The 19,913-nt window shown below is 39.7% G+C and overlaps 1 protein-coding gene across 4 annotated transcripts in view; it reads right to left on the bottom strand.

The window, feature by feature from the left end:
• Positions 1 to 19,913, bottom strand: part of SNAP47 (synaptosome associated protein 47) — a 64,865-nt gene that overhangs the window by 21,781 nt on the left and 23,171 nt on the right. For all 4 annotated transcript variants that reach the window (XR_007476732.1, XM_033413526.2, XM_004284037.4 and 1 more), the window contains one exon: positions 7,139 to 7,629. Coding sequence is in view for 3 of the 4 variants with exons in the window: in XM_033413526.2 (XP_033269417.1) it covers positions 7,139 to 7,629 (491 nt within the window). In the remaining variant the exon portion in view is untranslated. The remainder of the gene's footprint in view (positions 1 to 7,138; positions 7,630 to 19,913) is intronic.

Raw genomic sequence — 19,913 nt, forward strand, 5'->3', positions numbered from 1 at the left:
CCAGGAGTGATTTTTTTCTTTTTGAGAGGACAATAGATTGGAGTATGAAACATAATACTTGTTGAGCCCTGGTGAAATGTACATGAAATACACTACTAGGAACTGCATTACCATCTGATTACCCCACAAAACACTGGTTCTAGAGAGCACATGAAATGGTCAGCTAGTCAGGTCAAGCAAAGTTGAATGTGGAGCTGTACTGAGGTAGGGGTGAGCCAGACTGCTGCACGTGGCAAGGCATTGCTCAGGGGTGTTTCCATTCACACATCTATGCCTGGGTAGTCTTGCTAAGAAGCAGAAGAGCAGCTTGGCAAGGAACCGTGAAAATCCTTTATTTAAAGAGCTGCCTCCCTCTGCAACCCTGGCACTGTAAGGCCCAGATAAGAGCATAGCTTAGAGTCTGTCACCTGCTTTTCTCCATAATACAGACCACCTCAGATGTGTCAATATAGCCATGTTTATTTATTAGGATGCTGGAAAGCGTTCTGGGGTGAGAACCAGCAGTGTGGATTCCAGCACCAACTCCTTTGAGCAGATTTCTCTGCTTCAGCAAAATGGGAGGGCAAAAGCAGGACACCCCACTTCCTTCCTAGGACCGTAGTGGCAGTCAGCAGAGCTGCCTTTCATCCGAGCAGCCTGGAGCAACTGATAAATGCATTGTTAGGAAAGGAAATCCATCTTGGGGTAAAGGTCTTGCTGGGCCTGAACAGCAGGAACCCAGGTGGTGAATCCAGGACACACCAACTGCACAAGCCCCTCCTCCCCAGGGAGAGACCAGCCACCTCCAGCAGGTACACAAACATCCCCTTATTCTTATTTCTCAAAAAATTTCTTACAAATTAACACTCCCTGAGATTACCTAGCTGAGCAAAGAAGACATGATGACAAGAAAGCATGTTTCTTGGGATCCTAGAGAGGAAAAGGGTCTTGGCCAGATGGAGTGAGTTCAGGAACCAGTTGATGCGAAGCAAAACCTGCATGAAGGCAAGACCCGAGGGTTCCACACTGTGGGCCTGAGCCCTCCCCAGGCCCATCTCCACTGGGAAGGAGGCCCTTTGTGAGAGTCTTCGTGCCCTTTAACTGTGCACCACTGTGCGAAGTGCTTCCTACACAGAACTGCTACACCCGTACAAGCACCTTGGAGGTCTGAAAAAGTTTCACAAGACAAAAACCTTAGTACACACCATGTACTCAGATGTGCTTTTCTATTCTATTCTTTATATAAAAGCTGGTTGCAACCAACCAAATTGATTTTACAACCTGTGTCCTGGAATCTCCAAAGTGCCACTACTTCAACATCCTAAGGGCTTATTAATTAGCACAGAACTTTCCATAGCATACAACTCACTGTCGGTTGGTCTTACATGATCTAAATGTCACTAACATGTTAGTTACATAATGAAAAGCACTTTTCTAAAACAGCAATAGAACACCATCAGAGCTAAACTAGACAACAGAGGACATGTTTTACTAGATATTATTAGCCTAAAGGAAAGGCCAACTAACACACCTGACGTTAAAACATTATCAGTGATAACATGATGGCAAAGCGCACTTCACTTGTCTATGTTAACAGTGGTTCTATGGCCTAATGGGTGGAAGCAAACTCCCCATTCAGCCTACACCCTCCTCCTTCCTAGTCTGCTCCTGATCCTGCAGACTCCTGTTCCAGCCACCCCGGCACCCTGGCCCCAGCATGCTATTCCTGCCCACCTTGCCCCCGCTCTGCACATGTCATGCAGACAGATGTCCCCTAGCCCAAGTTTGGAGACATGTTCTCCACTCAGCCCTTCCATTAGCAGCAATCTTCCCTCATCTGTCCTGGTACCATTCAGTTTACACACCTTTGACAGTCACTTGCTTGGTACTGCACTGCTATTTACCTTTTTCAGCATCTTTTCAAACTGGGATCTCCCCAGCTAGCTTCTCTGAGAGCACGGCCCATGTCTAATTCACACTTGTGCCCAGCACTGTGCTCCTGCACTGTCACTCTGGTTTCCATTTCAACACCTACACTATATTACAGTTAGAGACATACTATTTTTGAATGTTTAACAAATGGGATTACTTAAACAACCAGAAAACCAAAACTGAGGATTTTTCTTCCTGGAACATACTAATAAGAGATGTTTTTCACAACGAGCTGTGGGATCAGCAGGATCCTGCCTAATACAAAACTCGGCCACCCCCGTGAACTTTGTGTTGAGACTTGGGTTGCTGACTCAGTTACTTCAATGCTTTGAAATATCTTCTGAAGAAATTAATTTAGTTCAGTATAAGATGGTTTTTGTCTCAAAAGTCATTAGTTATCTCAGTTAAACAAAATAATCACAAATTGTTCAAGCTACATGCTACCTTACAGATGATTCCACTTTCCAAGAACAAGGAGGCATCGAGGGAAACCCTGAGTAAGGACTGCGCTGGCAGGGGCAGCACTGGGAAGCCAGTCTCCTTTGTGCATCAGACATAGACTCCTGACCTCATTGCAAGTTCAGACCAAAGACTACCAGGGCCTGACCTGGGAGCAGAAAAACCGCTCCAAGCCTGTCCAGCCTTGAGCAAATCTTTCTCCCTGTCTCTGGGCCCCGTACGCCTCACTGATGACACAGGAAAATGCCTACTCTACCCAGGGATGGATACAACAGCTTATATAACTGGGGTGGGAAGCCCTTTCAGAAAAAAAAAACAAAACATCCCATGTTCTCAATACAACAGGAAGTGTAACAGAGAGAAAACTGAAATGGAGAGAGACAGCAGTCTCAACTGACTCATGGGTCCTTGGAAGGGATCAAGTGGGTGAGGGCCAAGCAGCTCTCCGGGGGTCTGTCGATAGTCAGGGGGTCACCATGTCCTAATAAACTAATAACATGGGGCTTGTCTGAAGTCAGTGCAGTGCTTGTGTCCTAGTGACCACATGGAGGGGTCTGTTGGTGGTCAACCTGATACCCATATCTAGTGACCACATGAAGTCTGTTGGTGGTCAGCATGGTGCTGTGTCCCAGGGTCAGAACTTCACTATTTCAAAAGATGATCTTAAATTAATGACCCTATGCAGAGACTTCAATGCCTCAGAAGTTTATTTATCATTACACAGAGATGCGCGTGCCTTCTGGTTACCTGGGCCTGTCCTGGGTGCTGGAGATGGGGTGAGAAAAGACAGACTTGTGTCTGATTCTGGAGCACACATCCCAGTGTGGGAAGTTGAACAGCAAACTAGAGGGTACCAGCACCAGAGGGCAAGTGCTAGGCAAGATTTCTATAGGATCAGTGAATGGGAAACTAGTCCTCTTAAATTAGGTGGTCAGAGAAGGCCCCTCTCAGAAGGCGACAATTCGCAAACAGTGAAAACAAAAATCAGTACCAAAAAAACTCTTTAAAAATGCTATGCACGGACCTTGCTCTTATATGATAAGAGCTTTGTGGGCTTCCTCCCAAAACCCATCACCCCAGTGGATCATGAGACAACATGACACAAAGTCCAACTAGGGGAGTCTACAAAAACCTGACCACTACTCCTGAAGACCATCAAGATCATCAAAGCAAAGAGAGTCTGAGAAACTGTAACAGTCAAGAAGAGTCCAAGGAGATGAAATGCCGAAATATCATGTGGGATCCTGGATGGGATTCTGGAACAGTAAAACATAAGGAAATCTGAATAAAATATGGACTTTAGTGAATAAAGGTGTATCAGTACAGGCTCATTAGTTGTGACAATGAACGATACTAATGTAAGATGACAAGAATAGGGAAAACTGGGTGTGGGAGACATGGGAACTCTCTGTACTATCCTCACAACTTTTTCTCAAGTCTGAAACTATTCTAAAATTTAAAAGATTATTTTAAAGATACTATGCAGAAAAACAGCAATTTGCAACTGCTCTTCCTTAAGGTGGGATCTGCCCACCTGTATCATTTCCAGCCCTTGAAGCCCAGGAGACTCTCTTCCTCCCCCAGTCCTGGCCTGGCCACCCCAGGCCCTCAACCTGTCTACTCTATACATTACTACAGAGGTCTCTGGAAAGTTCTTCTAGGACACTGGTCCCCTGTTACTAGACCGCCACCTTCTGGCCACACACAATTTACCAAAATAGCTCATCGAGGAGAGAAATTGTTTCTGAGAGGTCAAAGTCATGGTTTCTACCTCCACCGTTTCTGTAGTTTCCAGTGCAGAATAGTAAAAACAGAGGTGCTGACAGATGCAACAACAAGAGAGGTAACAATGAGAAGTAAGTTCTCATTGCTGGGCTTGTGCAGGATTACTGTGAAGTTCCAAGCAAATGAGATACCATCTTGCTTACTGAACTCAGCATGCCGGCTTCTTCCAAACATAACTCCTTGTCACCTGTACCTCTCCAAATCCACAGCTGTAAGGTACACCTGCCTCGCCTATGCAGGGAGGCTTCACCAGGGGAGGATGGCACTTCATGCTCAGTCCAGACTCAGACACACTGTAGGGATCCTACCCACAGGCTAAAGTTAGCACTGAGATGAAAACCCATCTGTCACCGTGGATGCGGCTCAGCTCATTCCATACATATACAATCCGTTACTGTGATGGGTGAGGCCATAGTCCCCAGTTATTCAATCCAACCCTAATCTAGGTGTTACTGGGAAGGTATTTGTAGACGTGGTGAAGGCTCTCAGTCAGTTGACTTTAGTGAAGGGAGCCTGTCCTAGACAATCTGGTGGGCCTGGTTCAATCAGCTGAAAAACCTTAAAAGTATATCTGCAGCTTCCTTGAGGAGAAAGACGGTCAGCCTCTGGTCAGCAGCCTCAGCTTGTGCACAAGAGGTTCATTTTCCCCTTCCTGATGGGTGGCCCTGCAGAATTTGCACTCACTCAGCTTCCTGCAGTCTGATTATGGCTGCAGAGGCCCTGGCACTCACTCCCTCCTCTCTAGGCCCATCTGCCACCTGTATGCTTGGAGTCAGAGCTTACCATCCCATCTTCCTCGGGACCCACCCTCCATGACAGCAAGGCACAGCAAGCTTGCACCCTTCTCACTTGTACAGTGTGACTTTCTGTGACACACGTGACATGCTCGCATCTGCCATCTCATTTGTAACATTCTATGTCGTGTTCTCTCTCTGAAACCACCATGCCTAACATAAAACCCACGAATATGGTAGAGCTCCGTAAGAAGAAGGATTGTTTTCAGGACAGTAGGTACCTGGCACCATGCCTGGCACAGAGGGATTCTCCAACAGCACTGTCAGAACCAACAGCCCACGGTGCTCTGCATCTGGTCCCACCAGCCAGGGCCTCCTCCCTCCTCTCACTGCTGAGGCTCCTCCCAGAGGAAAACAGCAGTGAGGGGGACTCAGAGATTTGGGGTATCAGAGAGGCTACCCAGCTGAGCTTGCAAATGGCCTTTCCTGAAGGGCCCTTCTGGTCAGGATCTTATGTTGGCTGGTACAGTGTACCCTTCTTGGCCCTTTTATGGGCCAGCTTCTGAGCCCTGCCTTGAATGAGGGGCCAAAGAAAAATCTGGAAATGTAAGTTTCTAAATTAAGAAAGTAAGTTTCTAAATTAAGTTTTTACATTAACATTTCCAACATTTTGATACTTATGGGACCAGATCTATTATCAAGCAATTTCTTTTTGAAACTTGAAGTCATCTAGAATAACATCAAAATATTCATATGTTAGGGAAACAGATTACATATTGGAATTGAAATCAATCACTTAAGAGGAAAAAAGAAAAGGAACTGGAATAGTAACAAACATATCTCTTACTTTATTTTTTGGTTTTGGTTTTGGTTTTTCTTTGCGGTAGGCGGGCCTCTCACTGTTGTGGCCTCTCCCGCTGCAGAGCACAGGCTCTGGACACACGAGCCCAGGCGCTCCGCGGCATGTGGGATCTTCCCGGACTGGGGCACAAACCCATGTCCCCTGCATTGGCAGGCGGACTCTCAACCACTGCGCCACCAGGGAAGCCCATATCTCTTACTTTAAACAAACTCTAGCAATCGAAGTTAATAAGAAAAGACTTACTTGTTAGAAAAATCACTATAACATAGAAGTAATGTCACCTATAATGCTAGTATTAGAATATTTTATGACTTTGGGATTCCTTAAGCAGGGCTCAAAAATAAACTTAAGGGGAAAAATGGTAAATCTGACCATAGCAAAATTAAAGATTTCTGTAATGGAAGCTGACAATCTAGGAGAAGTATTGGTAGCTTCTAAAGTCAACAAGGGATGAATATCTAGAATGAATAATGAACTACTGCAAATCAGAGAGGAAAAAAAAAAAGCCCAGTAGGGGGAAAAAAAAAAACAAAAAACCCAGAACAAGCAACCCACAGAGCAAAATCTGTGGGACCAAAAAGCAACTAAAAGGCATCAGATGCTCCACCTCACAATCAATCAAAAAAATAAAAATACCTTTAAGATACCACTTGACATCAGTCAGAATGGCAAAACCGAGAAGTCAGATACCACCAAGTTATTCTATGCTAGGGAGGAGGCTGGGACCTGGGGACATATCCACATGTCCTGCCACCCACACTAGAACCTCAGGCCAAACTCAGCTATACCGTCTATGCCCCACAGAGACCTAAATGCAGCCATAATGCCAAGAAAAGCAAGGGTTTCACAATACTTCTGGGATGCTAAAAAAAAAAAACACACAGAAACTATGCTGCGTAATTTTCAAAAAATTCTGATATCCAAATGCCCATCTGGACGGTGGGCTGGGAATACCTCAATTAAGTGCCAAGAAAACCGAGTGTGATGCTGGGTCAGGGGAAGGAACTGGAGACACACCAGAGCAGGTGGGGATGATGCTAGTTAAGACCCTAAAGTGTTGGTTCTCAAATCAAACAGAGGAAAGAGGTGAAAACATCTAACTTGGAGCTTTCCTTTGTTCTGAAAGCATCACCAAAACCATTTCTGACCTATTTGAAAAGGCACAGCTCTCAAGTACATGATAAACCTGAGTGATTTGAGATTCAGGTGGCAAGTACTAAGGAAAATGGTCTGAAATTATTTTTATTTACAAACAAATAGGTAGTCACTAGTGAGCTGAAACTGGCAGTTGCTCTATGTGATGCATCACGGCAACGCACCATGGGTGTGTTGAGTTTGACTGTGACTTTAGAGGTCTTGCGCACGGATTGTTTTGATGATCACTCACCTGCATGCCAGACTGAGTAGCCCTTCTCTGCTAGGGGAGAGGTTCTAGTGCTTCTGAGCATCAAGGCATCTTCTAAAAACTCGATCTTCTTGCTGAACTGCACTTCCAAAATGGGGATAACCTCTGGCATCTTGGCAGATATCAAACGATAAGCTATATCTGGCTTCCCAATGAACCGCTGGCGGATGCTAATTTCATAAGGTGTATGAACCTTGATGTCATCTACTTCTTCTCTTTCAAATCTGTGCATGAGCAAAGAATCTGAGTTGTGGATTTCCAACCCAGAAACAAAGACGGTGAGCCTTCCTGGTTTAACATGAGATTCTGTTTTTTGGGAAATAACAGCAGGAATTTTGATCACTATCCCTTCTTTTCCAAAAGCTTTGGAACTAGCCATTGAGGCGTCCCACTTGGGCTTTGTTTCTGATGGCATCTTCCAAAGCTTGAAGCTAAAGGGCCACCAAGAAGGAGACTCCAGTTCTGTCAGCAGCCTAAAAAAGCAAACACAACACAGAAAGTAGTCAATGAGTTAATTTTTTTTTTTGAAAACTGTTTTGACTTTTATAAAGAATGTTACCATTTTATAGTTTTCTTTTCCACAAGCACTCCATAAAGCAGGCATTATTATCCCCACATTTTAGAAAAGAAAACTGAGGCTAAGAGCAGTGGGACATTTGCCTACAGATACAAAACTAACCAGAAGTAGACACACAACAAAAACACACATCTTGTGACTAGAATATTGCTCTTTTCACACTTGACCTGGTGTAATTTTGACCAAAATAAATCCTGATCATAATCTCTAGAGAGCTGTCTAATAGAACTTTCTTCAGTAATCTGTATTGCCTAATCCAGTAATGGGGACATGTGGCTACTGGGCACCTGAAATGCAGCTAATGCAATGATGAATTGAATTTTAAACTTTTATTTATTTATTTTTTTTTGCGGTACGCGGGCCTCTCACTGTTGTGGCCTCTCCCGTTGCGGAGCACAGGGTCCGGATGCGCAGACTCAGCAGCCATGGCTTACGGGCCCAGCCGCTCCGCGGCATGTGGGATCTTCCCAGACCGGGGCATGAACCTGTGTCCCCTGCATCGGCAGGTGGACTCTCAACCACTGAGCCACCAGGAAAGCCCTAAACTTAATTTTAATGTGGCTAGTGGCTACCATATTGGACAACTCTAAATTAACCACTAATAATATCCAGAGATATATCTAAAAAGACAATAAGAGAGGAAAACGGTGGAAGCAGGAAAGGAAAAGCAAAGGAACAAAGATCAAATGGAATAAACAGAAAACAAGTAACAAGATGGTGGAATTATCACAACCATATTAGTAATCATACTAAATGTAAGTGGACTAAATTCTCTAATTAAAAGGCAGATTGTCAGCCTTTAAAGGCAGATGGTCAGTCTATAACAAGACACAGTTATATCTTGTTGACAAGAAGCAATGTGAAATATAAAGATACAGATACACTGAAAGTAAAGGGATTGGAAAAGTAAAGTAAAAAGAATCATGCCAAAAGTAAACTTTAAGACAAGGAGTGTTACTGGGGAAAAAGAGGGACAATGCGTAATAATAAGAGGATCAATCCAAAAGAGAGACTTAATGATAGTAAATATGCGTGCATCTAATTACAGAACTTCAAAATTCATTAAGCAAAAACTGGCAAAACTAAAAGAAGAAATAGACAATCATACCTGTAGTTGTAGATTTTAACAAACTGCTCTCCACAACTGATACAGCAAGAAGACAAAAGTAATTAATAAGAATATAGACATTTTGAACAACACTATTCAACCATCTCAAACCTGACTGATATTTACAGAAACATCATCCAAATGCTGAATGCACTCTGTTAAGTATATTCAGAATATAAACAATAACAACAAAAAGATTCTATATAACAGAGTGGTCAACATGGCAGAGAAGAAACACCTGGAGCTCACCTCCTCCCACAGGTATACCAAACTTACAACTACTTACAGAGGAACTAACGATGAGAAGGACCTGAAGACTAGAAAGGAAAAATTTTCCACAACTAAAGTTATCAAGAAGGAACTACAATGAGATGGGTAGAAGGGGCAGAGACACAGTATAGTTAAGACTCACATCCCCAGGTAGGTGACATACAAAAGGGAGGACAATCACAATTGCAGAGGTTCTCCCCAAGGAGTGATGGGTCCAAGCCTCACACTGGGCTCCCCAGCCCAGTATTACACAGAAGATAAGCCCCCATAACATCTGACTTTGAAGGCCAGTGGGACTTACATAAGACAGAGCTAGAGGGCTGTAGAAAACAGAAACTCTGCTCTTAAACAACACAAGCAGGCTTCCCTGGTGGCGCAGTGGTTGAGTGTCCGCCTGCCGATGCAGGGGACGCGGGTTCGTGCCCCAGTCCAGGAAGATCCCACATGCCGTGGAGCACCTGGGCCCGTGAGCCATGGCCGCTGAGCCTGCGTGTCCAGAGCCTGTGCTCCACAACGGGAGAGGCCACAACAGTGAGGGGTCCGCGTACCGCAAAAAAAAAAAAAAAAAAAAAAAAAACCACAAGCAAAATCTCACATGCTCTTAGACCCACCACAGAGGGAGTAATCTGAAAGAAGCCTAGGTCAGTCCCACTTGTTGAACTTGGAGAAGGCTGCCAGAGAGGAAGAAGGCCACCAGAACTCCCCCTGGGGACACAGATGCTAGTGGCAGCCATTTATGGGGGCCATTTAGGTTCTACCACGAGGACACTGGTGCTGGCAAGGGCCATTTTCGTGTCTAGACTATCTGCACCAGGACATGGTCCCACCCACCAGCAGGTTGGCCACAGTCCTGGGACCTCCCACACTGACAAGCCAGTTACATGAGGAAATGACCCTGACTACCAGCAGGCTGAGACCAGTCCTGGACCCACGGCCCTGTAGTCAGCCACACAAGGACCTGGCACCACCCACCAATGGACTGGAGCCAGCCCCAGGACCTCAGGCCCTATAGCCGACCATACTGGGACACAGCTCTGCCCACAAGCAGGCTGGCACCAGCCCCAGGAGTTTCAAGGCCCTTGCTCCACATACTAGCAAGCCGGCACCAGTACCGGGACTTGTCAGCACCTGCAGACAGCAGTCCAAGGCCCCCCAGGCCCCAAAGTCAACTGCACTGGGACCAGGCACCACCCATCAGCAGGCTGAGATATGCCTCAGGAAACCCCAGGGCCACTCAGTTGGCCGCTCTGGGACCTAGCCTTGCCCACCAGTGGCCAACAGCCTCTGCACGAGGCAAGGCCTGGTAGCCAACTGGGACAGGGACAGCCCTGCCTACCAACATGCCCACAGGGGCATCCCTAGATCATATAACTCTGGTGCTGCTGGGCACCATAGGATGTCTCCTACACAAGCCTACTTCTCCAAGATCAAAAACATAACCAACCTACCTAATTCATAGAAATAAACACAGAAAATTAGGTAAACAAAAGGAGGTGACAAAGGAGCATGTTCCAAACGAAGGAAAAGATAAAATCCCAGGAGAACTAAGTGAAGTGGAGATAAGCAACGTACCCAGTAGAGTTCAAGGTAATGATCATAAAGAAGCTCAACAAACTCAGGGAAAGAATGAATGGCCACAGTGAGAAGTTTAAGAAGAGATAGAAAATATAAAGAAGAACCAAATAGTAACTGAAACTAAAAAATACACTAGAAGGAATCAATAGATTAGATGATACAGAGGAACAGACAGGTGATCTGGAAGACAGAGTAGTTGAAATCACCCAAGTTGAACAGAAAAAAGAAAGAGAAATTTTTAAAAATGAGGACAGTTTAAGATAACTCTAGTCTCATATCACAGTACTATGAGACAAGAAATCAACTATAAGAAAAAAACTGCAAAAAACACAAACACATGGAGGCTAAACAATATGCTAGTAAAACCCAATGGGGTCATAGAAGAAATCAAAGAGGAAATAAAGAAATACTTGGAGACAAAAGAAAATGGAAACATACAATCCAAAATCTGTAAGACACAGCAAAAGCAGTGCTAAGAAGGAAATTTATAGTGATATATGCCTACCTCAGGAAACAAGAAAAATCTCAAATAAACAACCTAACCTTACACCTGAAGGAAGCAGGAAATGAAAAACAAACAAAACCCAAAGTTAGAAGGAAAGAAGTCATAAAGATCAGAGTGGAAATTAATGAAATAGAGACTAAAAAAACAATAGAAAAGATCAATGAAACTTAGAGCTGGTTCTTTGAAAAGATAAATCTTTAGCCAGACTCATCAAGGAAAAAAAGAGAGAGGACCCAAATACACAAAATCAGAAATGAAAAGGAAGTTACAAATGAAACCTCAGAAATACAGAGGACTGTAATAGATTACTACAAACAATTACATGCCAATAAGACGGACAATCTAGAAGAAATGGATAAATTCCTAGAAATGTACAATCTTCCAAGATTGAGTCAGGAAGAAATACGAACAGACTAATTATAATTATTAATTTAAAAACTCCCAACAAACAAAATTCCAGGACCAGTGGGCTTCACAGGTGAATTCCACAGAACATTTAAAAAGGAACTAATGCCTATCCTTCTCAAAGTATTCCAAAAAATTAAACAGGAAAGAATGCTTCCCAACTCATTCTACAAGGCCAGCATCACCTTGATACCAAACTAGACAGACACTACAAAAAAAGAAAATTACAGGCAAACATCACTGATGAACATAGAAGCAAAAATCCTCCACAAAATATCTGCAAAGCAAATTCAACAATACATTAAAAGGACCACACACCATGATCAGGTGGGATCTATCCCAGGGATGCAAGAATGGCTCAGTATCTGCATAGCAATCAATGTGATACACCACATTAACAAACTGAAGAATAAGAATTATATGATCTCAAAAGATGCAGAAAAAGCTTCTGATAAAATTCAACATCGATTTATGATAAAAATGTTCAACATTGGGTCTAGAGGGAACATACCTCAACATAATAAACACCACATATGACAAACCTACAGCCAACATCATACTCAACAGTGAAAAGCTGAAAGCATTTTCTTAAAATCAGGAATAAGACAAAAATGCCCACTCTTACCACTTTTATGCAACATAGTATTGGAAGTCCAACTCATAGCAATTAGACAAGAAAGAGAAATAAGAGGAATCCAGATTGGAAAGGAAAAATTAAAACTGCCACTGTTTGTAAATGTCACGATACTATATGTAGAAAATCCAAAAGATGCCACCAAAAAACTACTAGAACTCATCAACGAATTCAGTAAAATTTCAGTAAAATACAGTAAAATTCAGTAAAATACATTGCATTAATTGTTAATGGGATTATTTTTTAATTTCTCTGATAGTTTGTTATTAGTGTATAGAAATGTTGCATTTCTATACACTAATAACAAACTATCAGAGAAATTAAAAAATAATCCCATTAACAATTACATCAAAAAGAATGAAATACCTAGGAATAAATCTAACTAAGGCAGTTAAAGACCTATATTTGGAAAACTATAAGACACTGATGAAAGAAATCAAAGGTGACAAAAACAAATGGAAAGATACCATGCTTATGGATTGGAAGAATTAATATTATTAAAATGACCATACTATCCACAGCAATCTACAGATTCAAAGCAATTCTTATCAAAATACCAATGGCATTTTTCACAAAACTAGAAAAAAAATCCTAAAATTTGTATGGAAACACAAAAGATGCAGAAATAGCTAAAGTAATCCTGAGAAAGAAGAACAAAGTGGGAGGTATCATGCTCTGATTTCAAACTATACTACAAAGCTACAGTAATCAAAAAAGTAAGGTACTGGCACAAAAACAGACACAAAGATCAATGGAACAGAACAGATAGCCCAGAAATGAAGTCACACTTATATGGTCCATTAATCTACAATAAAGAAGGCAAGAATATACAACCCGGAAAAGACAGCCTCTTCAATAAATAGTGTTGGGAAAACTGGACAACTACATGCAAAAGAATCAAACTGGACTACTTTCTCACACCATACACAAAAATAGACACAAAATGGATTAAAGAGTTAAATTTAAGATCTGAAAACATAAAACTCCTATAAGAAAACATAGGCAGTACGCCCTTTGACATCAGTCTTAGCAATATTTTTTGGATATGTCTCCGCAGGCAAGGGAAACATAAGAAAAATAAGACACTTGCAAACAATATACATGTACGGGGTTACTATCTAAAATATACAAAGACCTCATACAACTCAACATCAAAAAAAACTAAACAACCCAATTAAAAAAATGGGCAGAGGACCTGAACAGGCATTTTTTCCAAAGAAGACATACAGATGGCCAACGTACACATGAAAAGATGCTCAATATCACTAATTATCAGGGAAATGCAAATCAAAATTACAATGAGATATCACTTCACATCTGTCAGTTGGCTGTTATCAAAAAGACAACAAATAAGAAATGCTGGCAAATAAATGGATAAAGGGGAACTCTGGAACACTGTTGGCGGGAATGTAAATTGGGACAGCTACAGAAAACTATGGAAAACATTATGGAAGTTCCTCAAAAAATTAAAACTAGAACTACCATGCGTTCCAGCAATTCCACTCCTGGGTATTTTTCTGAGGAAAACAAAACCACTAATTCAAAAATATATATGCACCTCTATTTTCAATGAAGCATTAATCACAATAGCCAAATTACAGAAGCAACCTAAGTGCCCATGACAGATGAATGCATAAATATGTGGTATATATATAGAATGGAAACCATAAAAAAAGATTGAAATCTTGCCATTTGCAACAACATGGATGGACTTGAAGGGTACTGTGCAATGTGAAATAAGTCAGAGAAAGACAAATACTGTATGATTTCACTTATATGTGGAATCTAAAACAAAACAAATGAACAAACATAACAAATCAGAAACAGAGTCAAAGATACAGAGAACAAGCAGGTGGTTGCCAGAAGGGAGAGGAGGATGAGTAAACAGGTGAGGAAGATTAAGAGGTACAAAGTTCCAGGCACAAAATAAATGAGTCAAAGGGATGAATTCAGCATGGGGAATATAGTCAATAATAATGTAATATCTTTGAATGGTGACAGACAGTAACTAGGCTTATCATGGTGATTGTTTTGTAATGTACAGAAATTTCAAAACACTTATGTTGTGCACCTGGAACTAATATAGTGCTGTAGGTAAATTACACTTCAAAAAATGATACAGATGAACTTATTTACAAAACAGAAACAGCATCACAGACAAAAGAGAACAAATTTATGGTTACCTAAGGGGAAGGTGGAGCGGAAAGATTAGGAATTTGGGATTAAAAGATACACACTACCATATATAAAACAGATAACCAACAAGGACCTACTGTATAGCACAGGGAACTATATTCAGTATCTTGTAATAATCTGTAATGGAAAAGAATCTGAAAAAGAATATACATACACATATATATGTATAACTGAATCACTTTGCTATACACCTGAAACATTGTAAATCAATTATACTTCAATTAAAATAAATAAAAATCTTTAAAAAGAAAAAAACAAAGAAACAAACTAATAAAAAAGGAGATCAGTTTTGTGGTTACTGGAGGTGGAGACTGGGGGAAGGGGAAATTGGATGAAGGTAGTCAAAAGGTACAAACTTCCAATAATAAGATTAAGTACTAGGGATGTAATGTATACAACATGATTAATTTAATTAACACTGATGTATGTTATACATGAAAGTTGATAAGAGAGTAAATCCTGTAAGTTCTTATCCCAAGGGAAAAAAAAAATTTCTGTTCTATTTTGTATCTATCAGAGACAATGGATGTTCACTAAACTTACTGTGGTAATCATTTCATAATGTATGTAAGTCAAATCATTATACTGGACATCAAACTTACACAGTATGGTAGGGCAGTTATATCTCAATAACACTGAAAGAAAAAAAAAGAGTATAACAAGTCTCAATAAATTTCAAGTATTGAAATTATATAGAGCACATCCTTTGTCCTCAAAGAAATGAAACTAGAAATCAATAACAAAAAGTTAACTAGAAAATCCTCAAATATTTGGAAACTAAACACAATTCTAAAATAAAGGAAATTAGAAAATATTTGAAGTGAACGAAACTAAAAACATGATACACAAAAAAACGGGGATGCAAATAGAGCAGTCATAAGAGGGAAATTCATATCTCTCAATGCATATATTTGAAAACTTCTTAGGAAGGTTTAAAATCAGCGATCTAAGTCTCTACCTCAAAAAGTCACAGATTATACCCAGAGTAAGTAGAAGAAAGGAAAAGTAGGAATCAATGAAATGGGGGCTTCCCTGGTGGCACAGTGGTTAAGAATCTGCCTGCCAAGGCAGGGGACACGGGTTTGAACCCTGGTCTGGGAAGATCCTACATGCCGCGGAGCAACTATGCCGGCGTGTGCCACAACTACTGAGCCTGCGCTCTGGAGCCCATGAGCCACAACTACTGAGCCCATGTGCCACAACTACTGAAGCCCATGCACCTAGAGCCCATGCTCCACAACAAGACAAGCCACCACAATGAGAAGCCCACACACCGCAATGAAGAGTAGCTCCCATTCGCTGCAACTAGAGAAAGCCCGTGTGCAGCAACAAAGACCCAATGCAGCCAAAAATAAATAAATAAATAAATTTATTTTTTAAAAACTCAATGAAATGGAAAACAGAAAAAATACAAACTATTAACAAAGCCAGAAGTTGCTTCTTTGAAGTAATTTTAAAAATTAAACACCTAGCAAGAAATAATAAAGAAAAAAATAAAGAAAATGCAAATTACCAATATCAGGAATAAAAAAAGGGGCATCACCACAGATCATTTAGCCTTTGAAAGGTTTATGGGGAATTTTATACTCAACTCTATACCTATAAATGGGACAACTTACATGAAATACACAAAACACCTGAAAAACCCAAAATTTCAAAACTGAGGCAAGAAATAGTTTAATAATAAGAATAGCCTCACAAGGAAATTGAATCTGCAATTTAAAATCTTGCCATAGAGAAAACTGTGGTCCAAGTGGCTTCACTGATGAATTCTGCCAAATATATAGAGAGGAAATCATCATAACTGTATACCAACTCTTTCAAAGAACAGAACAAGAGTGAATGTTTTGCCCATTTAGTTCACAAGACCAATATAACTCCTATACGTAAACCTGATGAGGACATTACAAGGAAATACGTACGTAACGATATCCTTCAGTAACACAGATAGAGTTCCGTGAAAATATTAAGTCAAATCTAATAATATATAAAAAAAGAATATAATATCATGATTAAGTGATATTAATCCCAGGAAACTGAAGTTGGTTTAACATTTGAAAATTAATCACCGCAACTTATTTCATTGGTAGAAAAACAAAAGGAAAACTGTATGATCATCACAAAAGATGCAAAAACAGATTCTGATGAAATTCAGTACTCATTCATGTTAAAACCCCAGCAAGCTAGAAGGAAATTTCTTCAATCTGATAAAGGACATCTATAAAAGCATACATGTATGTATCTATAAAAAAACGGACATGTAACTGTATGCCTCATGTTGAAAAAGTCAATGTCTTCTGTTTAAGATCAGAAACAAATTTTTAAAAATGGGCAGACTTCTAAAGTATCTGAATTTTGAAAGTATTCCCCAAATCTACACAGAGATCCAATGGCAAAGGGTAGAGCCTTGTCAGCACAAGGCACTTAAACATAACCTCTGACTAATCAATGGCTGACCACTAAGCTATGCTGATGCAGGGACAACCACCAAGAACCAAGCCTTAAAACCATGCTTAAAAATTAAAACATAAAAAAAAAACAAAAATAAAAAAGCTGCACATGACAGTGGAAACACACTCCACAGAGTTAGTTCAGGCAAATTACTAAAATGAGTAAACAAATAAAAACAACCACAAACACCACCATCCTGTGGCAAGGAGGGAGATCAGAATCCAGAGTTGCAACAATGTATTATTTAAAATGCCAAGTTTTCTACAAAGAAGTATTAGATATGCAAGGAAACAGAAAAATGTGACTCATACACAGGAGTAGGGAAAAAAGTCAACAGAATCCATTTCTGAGAGCACTCATATACCGGACTTAAGAGGTGAAGATGTCAAAGAAGTAATTATAAATGTTCAAGAGTTAAAGAAAACCATGTTAAGAAGAGTAAAGAAAAGTATAGTGACAATGATTCATCAGAGACTATCAAATCAGAGAGAGAAATTATATAAAAAAGAACCAAATGGAATTTCTTAAATTAAAACAATAGTAAGATACATCCTAGTTAAACCACTGAAAGCCAAAGAGAGAGAGAAAACTGTGAAAGCAGCAACAGAAAAATGATTTATCATGAATAAGGGAATCATAATAATATTAACGGTTGACCTCTATCATAAACAATGAGCACCAGAAGGTAATGGGATGACAAAAGCCAAGTTCTGAGAGAAATAAAACTGCCAGTAGAGAATTCTACACCAGCAAAACTATCAGGGAAAATACATTACCAAACACATAAATGCTGAGAAACTTCACTGCTAGCAAGCCTGTTTCCTGAAAAAAAGACTAAAGGATGTTCCTTGGGCTGAAAATAAAAGACACCCCCAGAAGGAAACTCAAATCCACACAAAGAAACAAAAAGCACTGGTAATGAGATCATGCAGGTAATTAGAGAATATAAGTATTTTGTTTACTTTTCCTAACTGATTTAAAAGATAATTGCATAAAATAATAATTTTAAATTATACTGAGGCTTATAACATATAAAGATATAATATATATGAAAAATAATGGCATAAAAGGGGGTTAGGAGTGTGACAACAGATTGTAACTCAGGTCCACAGGTAGAAATGATGTGTACTGAAAGCAGTTTTTGGATTAGAATAAAATATTCTATATTTTTCTTTCTTCTCTTAATTTCTTTAAAATATACAAGACTGTACAAAGTAATAATTATAGTACTGTTTTATTGCGTTTAAAATATATATAGATGTACTATATATGACAATGGCACAAAGGTAGGGGAGGGAATGAAGCTATAATGGAGTACATTAAATTGGCATTAATCTGAAATAGATCATAATATGTACATTGTAATATCTAACATAACAATTAAGAAAATAATTTTTAAAATACTAATGAACTAACTTAAACAGTACACTAGAAAAAAATCTAATGCACACACAGAGGTGGTAAAGGAGAAACAGAAAGAAAAAAGCTACAGACATATAGAAAACACATAGCAAAGTCACAGAAGTAAATCCAACCATACCAATAATTAGAATAAATGTAAATGAATAACACTGTAATCAAAAGGCAGAAGTTGTCACTCTGGATTAAAAAAAAAGATCAGACTATATGTTGTTCATAAGTGACACATTTTAAATTCAAAGATATAGACTGCAAGTAAAAAGAGAAAAGATACACCACACAAACAGTGATCCTAAGGGAGGTATAGAGTTATACTATTGTTATTAGACAAAATAAAAATTTTTTTAAAATTAACACAGATGAAGAGAGCCATTTTATAATGATAAAAGGGTCAATTCATTATGAAGAAACAATAATTATGAATATATACACACCTAACAATAGAATCACAAAATACATTATGAAAACATTGACAGAATTGAAGGAGAAATAGACAATTCAACAATAATAGTTGGAGACTTCAATGCCCTGCTCTCAAAATGGACTGAAAAAACCATCAAAGATACAGAACACTTGAACATTATCAACCAATTCCATCTAAATGGTATCTAAATAACGCTTCATTCAACAACACTGGGATATACACTCTTCTCAAGTATAAATGGAACATTCTCCCACATAGATGCTATGCTAGACCATGGGTCAGAAAACTTCTTATACAAAGGGCCAAACAATAAATATTTTAGGCTTTGAGGACCAACTGTCTCTGTTACAAATATTCAACTCTTCCATTAGACCAGGAAAACAACCACAAATGAATGGGCATGGCTGTGTCCCAATAAAAATTCATTTGTAAAAATAGGAGGTGGGATGAATTTAGTCCGCTGTCATTTGCCAGCTCCTTGCTAAGTCATAAAACAGGTGTCAATAAATTCAAAAAGATTTAGATAATGCAAAGTATCTTTGTTCCCTGACCATGATGGAATGAAATAGAAATCAACAGAACGCAATTTCAGAAGACCACAAATATTTGGAAATTAACCCACTTCCAAATAACCAATAGGTTAAAGAAAGAATCCTGAGGACAATTAGAAAATGGTCTGAGCTACATAAAAATAAAAATACTGCATACCAAAGTTTATGGGATGCAGCTAAAGCAGTAATTAGAGGGAAATTTATAACCATAAAACCTGTATTACAAAAGAAGATCTCAAATCAAAAACATAAGCTTTCACATTAAGAAACAAGAAAATAGAACAGCAAATTAAAGAGGGGAGGAAATCAATGAAATGGAAAAGAGAAATATAAAAGAAAAATCATTTTAAACAAAAATTAATTATTAGAAAATATCAACAAAATTGACAAACTGTTCAGTTGGACCAACCAAGAAGAAAGAACACAAAAATTACTAAAATCAGGACTTCCCTGGTGGTCCTGTAGGTAAGACTCCACGCTCCCAATGCAGAGGCCCCAGGTTTGACCCCTGGTTGGGGGACTATATCCCACATGCATGCCACAACTAAGAGTTCACATGTGGCAACAAGAAGCCCTCATGCCGCAACTAAAAGATCCCACACGCCACAATTAAGATCCTGCGTGCCACAACTAAGACCCAGC

This window comes from Orcinus orca, chromosome 3 (assembly GCF_937001465.1).
Source record: "Orcinus orca chromosome 3, mOrcOrc1.1, whole genome shotgun sequence".
NCBI classification, from domain to species: Eukaryota; Metazoa; Chordata; class Mammalia; order Artiodactyla; family Delphinidae; genus Orcinus; species Orcinus orca.